Below are 4,172 nucleotides of genomic sequence, written 5' to 3' on the forward strand. Positions count from 1 at the left end.
GGGATGGGCGAGGGCGGGGGGGAAGGGAAGAGGGAGGAGGAGGAGGTTGCGGCGGGTTTGAAAGCGGCAGTTTCCTGGCAGCCTGGGCAGGCGTTGGTTTCGGCGCTCCGGCTCCGCAGCGGCCACGATCGATCCGGCGCCGGGGCTACGCGCGCTTCGGCGCGCCCCCGGCGGATTTTTCCCGTTTCGGCTCTTCCCTCTCACCTCCCCGCCCCCCCGCTCCAGCCTTTCCCGCCGCTCCGGCGCGAAGCCCGGGGGCCAGCCGTCGGCTGTGACCCCGCCCGAAGCCCCTACGGAGCCGCCTGGGGACAATTCCCTTCTCCTTTCTTCAGCCTAATCCGGGGTGGCCCTCGCCGAGCCCGGGCAGCCCCGGGGAGCGCAGCCGGGAGGGGCGTCCGAGGGGCGTCTCGGGGCTTGGGGCGGCCCGGCCCCCGGCGGGCTGTGGTCGGGGGCGGGGGTGCCGGAGCGGCGCGGCCCCCCTCGCCGGGCTGCGCGGGCCGCCGGGGGCCCCAGGCTGAGAGGGGGCCGGCGCGGCGCCCCCGCCGCCCGCGCGGGGGCTCCCCCATGGTGCAGCGGGCTTCGGGATGTCGAAGACGCTGAAGAAGAAGAAGCACTGGCTCAGCAAGGTGCAGGAGTGCGCGGTGTCCTGGGCCGGGCCCCCGGGCGACTTGGGCGCCGAGATCCGGGGCGGCGCGGAGCGCGGTGAGTTCCCCTACCTGGGGCGGCTCCGCGACGAGCCCGGCGGGGGCACCTGCTGCGTCGTCTCGGGCAAGGCGCCCAGCCCGGGGGATGTGCTGCTGGAGGTGAACGGGACGCCTGTCAGCGGGCTCACCAACCGGGACACCCTGGCTGTCATCCGCCACTTCCGCGAGCCCATCCGTCTCAAGACTGTGAAGCCAGGTACGCCGGCCCTGCCTTTCTGTGGCGGGGGTCGGGGGAGGTCCGGGGTGGGCGTCTGGGAGCAGCGGCCCCTCCCCACCTCTTATGGTCCAGGGTAGTCTTAGCCCTCTTGGGTGTGCCGGACTCCCTGGAGAGGCGCCAGGGTGGCGGTGGTGATTCCCATTTTGCCGATAGGAAAACTGAGTTCTGGCTCGGCCAGGCTGCTGTGCGGGCTGTCACAGGATTGCGACCAGAAGCGGGGTTTCTTGGATTTGTGCCTCCGTCTCCCACCGCAGAGTTTTTGAATAGAGAGAAAACCAGCCCTTTTCTCCTTTTCTTTGTGGAATAGATCCTCATGGTTGTAGCATTTTCCTTGCAACAGCCTTACGCATTTTCTAATAGAGAAAGAGGTCTGCACTATCGAGGCACTTAGTGCCAAGGTTACCACCTAGTGTACCTGGGAGGGCTTAGCTGCTTCAGTGTTTGTTGCACACTAACAATGCCTCGGAGCTGACAACCTAACTCTGTCAGTCCAGGTGGTTCGAGTGTCTCGGTACTGACGGTGTACAATATGTGCTATGTGGTAGAGTGGTGTGTTCTTGGCAGGGAGCTGTTGAATAGTCTGGTTTTCGAAGGAAGACCTAGGTGGCTCGCTGAGGAAAAGCTTTGGTAAATCTTTGATTTTACAGAATTTTGTTGAAGTGGTGGATGAAAAGGGCCCCTGTTGCCTCGGTATCTTTTATGCTAGTAAAATCTGCTGCAAAGCATATTACGTTTATGGCATACTTGCTAGTTTCAAAGCATTGATCAGACTGCGTACAGTGAAATCTAATAGTATGTAATAGTCCTTACGTATTTGATATCGGTAACAGTGTTGGTCGTTTCAGCATCGGTAGAACGTGGTTATGTTTTCTGAGATGTTTGTAGGAGGCAGAATTATGAGTACAGCGTTATTAGAAATCAAACTATATTTGCTGAATGTGCTCTACTGAATATACAATGCATCAAAATATAATGGGCTGCTTAATTGTGACGGGTTAGAGAAATCGGTCCATCCCTTTACCACAAAATGCTAGAAAATTCTGGAGAAAATTTAACATGTTAGCTCCCTCACCTTTTTTTTTTCTTTCTCAGCAGCTCACTTTGGGAATCTCTCTTTAACACTCCTTGGGCTTAATCTGAATTGATGGTTTGTGGTGCAGTATACATGTGTGTGTATTGTGGGTGTATACACACACTCATATGTGCCTGCAATCTTAAATTAAGATTTTCTTCACGTGGTCTATTCCATCGCATTCATTTTAATCTTCTGGGTTTATGTGAGGTTTTCTTTGTATTATTGTTAATCTAAAAAACTTTAGCAGACTTAAAACATCTTTTTCTGTGTAGTATTGTGGATTCAAAAATTCTTTCTTAACTCAAACTTTTAGAGCCATATGTGAAGGGTAGAGGAAAGGCTTTTGGGCTGTATCTTGCCAGTCAGGCATTGTCTGTAATATGCGGAATATGAAATATACAGCACTTACTGATCTAGTTGTCATTTAGTTGAAATCCCATGAGTCAGGGAATAATGAGAATATCTGCATCATTGCTTTGTGTTTTGTTTTGATTAGTTGGGGCATATATGAGAGTATAATTGGTATTTTCAAACATAGTTTAAAAGTTGATAGATTGAGGAAGTTGGTATATTCTCACATTTTTATCATTCTTTTAGAAGACTGGGGAAATGTATCTTTAATATTAGTCTGGTCTGCATGTTATATGTTTTCACACCTTTATATCAAGTTTAAGAAGATAATTCAAAGTTTAGTGTGTATCTAGTAATATAAATAGTTGTGTTGAGTAAACATCGTATGCCCCAAAGTGTAGTTGACCTTTTTATAGTAATAAAATTTTGCACTCTTGACAACCACAGATACCACAGATCCTATTTTAAATGCCTCGCTAAAATAAAGGGAATAATTTATGTTACTGGGTGTAGCACATTTTGTAATCATTAATAATAAAAGTTCTGAATACTACACCTATTTTTAAAAGATACACTCTACTTCAGTAATTTCTAAAAGATACCACTATGTGTCATCTGAGATTAGTATTCTTGTTTCTAAGCAAGTTGTAATTTAAAAATTTTAATCTCTTTAAACAGAATAGTATTCTTAGTTTCTTAATAGCCTCATGTTAGGCATTATATTAAATGGCTTTCTTAAATGGCTTTGCTTAAACGCTTCTTATGAAATAGCAAGATTTTTGCAGGTTAAGCACAAGACTTTAAATATTAGGAATTAAGAACTTGAGGTTATTCGTAGAACTTTGGGTGTGATTAAAAACAGCATAAATATTATCTCTAGAGGAGACAGATTTTTTTACTGTTGGGATTAATTTTGAAAAGTCTGAAAATACAGAATTAAGGGAATTTAAAAAGGAACTTGTCCATCACATTGGTTTTTTTTCCCCTTTTATCTAGACTTTGTGAGAGAAGTGGATTTTTCAATTTAATAGGGCATTGTAAAGTGCTCTCAGCACTCTGTCTCGTCTAGATTAGTAACTCTTTATTAAACTATATTCATAACATATCATTTAGAAGCTGGCACAGAGCAGGAGTAAATTTAACCATTTCTGTAAGGTGTCACATTAGCAGAGAATGATGTCATACTGTCTTCTGACAAAGTCCGTGGTGGAAGGAAGAGCTGGACTGTAGGACACGGCTGCTGGAGCACTCATTCTGCCTAACTTTCTCCTTTTCTTCCAGTAGATGCTAGGAAGAGCCAGCCAGAGACAGCACCATCACCCAGATGACTTGCTGAAGGTTCTTGCTGCCAGTGACTGTCTTTAGCTTTGATTTGGGTTTTTCTTTTTTTCTTTCTTTCTTCTGTTATAATCTGTAATGGAGATTCGAAAGTAATTTTTAAAATATGGTTTCTAATCTGAGGCTTTTCCTGATAAAATTAGGGAATTTCTTATTGAATTCTTATTCTTATTTAGTATTAATGTAATACTTAGCAGTCAGTACTTTCCTGCTTCTAGGAGAATCTTTGGTTCCACCTGTTGCTTGACCCAACTGGTCACCTCTTTCTTAATTACAGCCCTGTTATTTTTCTACAGAGAAAAGTTTACTTGAATTTGAACTTTGTACTTTCCCAGTAGTAAAGGAAGTTGGAATTTGGACCTCTGGTGAAATTGTTTCATGATGTAGTCCTGTGACCAGGATTAGTTTCTTTGATTTACTTCAGAGTATATTTTGAAAGTTTCTATTCTGATTAATGATTGAAGTAGTTAATTTTGTTCTAAAATTC

At 46.0% G+C, this 4,172-nt stretch overlaps 1 protein-coding gene across 5 annotated transcripts in view; it reads left to right on the plus strand.

The window, feature by feature from the left end:
• Nucleotides 1–444: 444 nt before the first annotated feature.
• Nucleotides 445–4,172, plus strand: part of MAGI3 (membrane associated guanylate kinase, WW and PDZ domain containing 3) — a 224,408-nt gene continuing 220,680 nt past the window's right edge. For all 5 annotated transcript variants that reach the window (XM_044749114.2, XM_014837133.3, XM_070487061.1 and 2 more), the window contains exon 1: nt 445–900. In XM_044749114.2, the coding sequence (XP_044605049.1) occupies nt 585–900 (316 nt within the window). In that variant the 5' untranslated portion in view covers nt 445–584. The remainder of the gene's footprint in view (nt 901–4,172) is intronic.

The sequence above is a fragment of the Equus asinus genome, chromosome 16, assembly GCF_041296235.1.
Source record: "Equus asinus isolate D_3611 breed Donkey chromosome 16, EquAss-T2T_v2, whole genome shotgun sequence".
Lineage (NCBI taxonomy): Eukaryota > Metazoa > Chordata > Mammalia > Perissodactyla > Equidae > Equus > Equus asinus.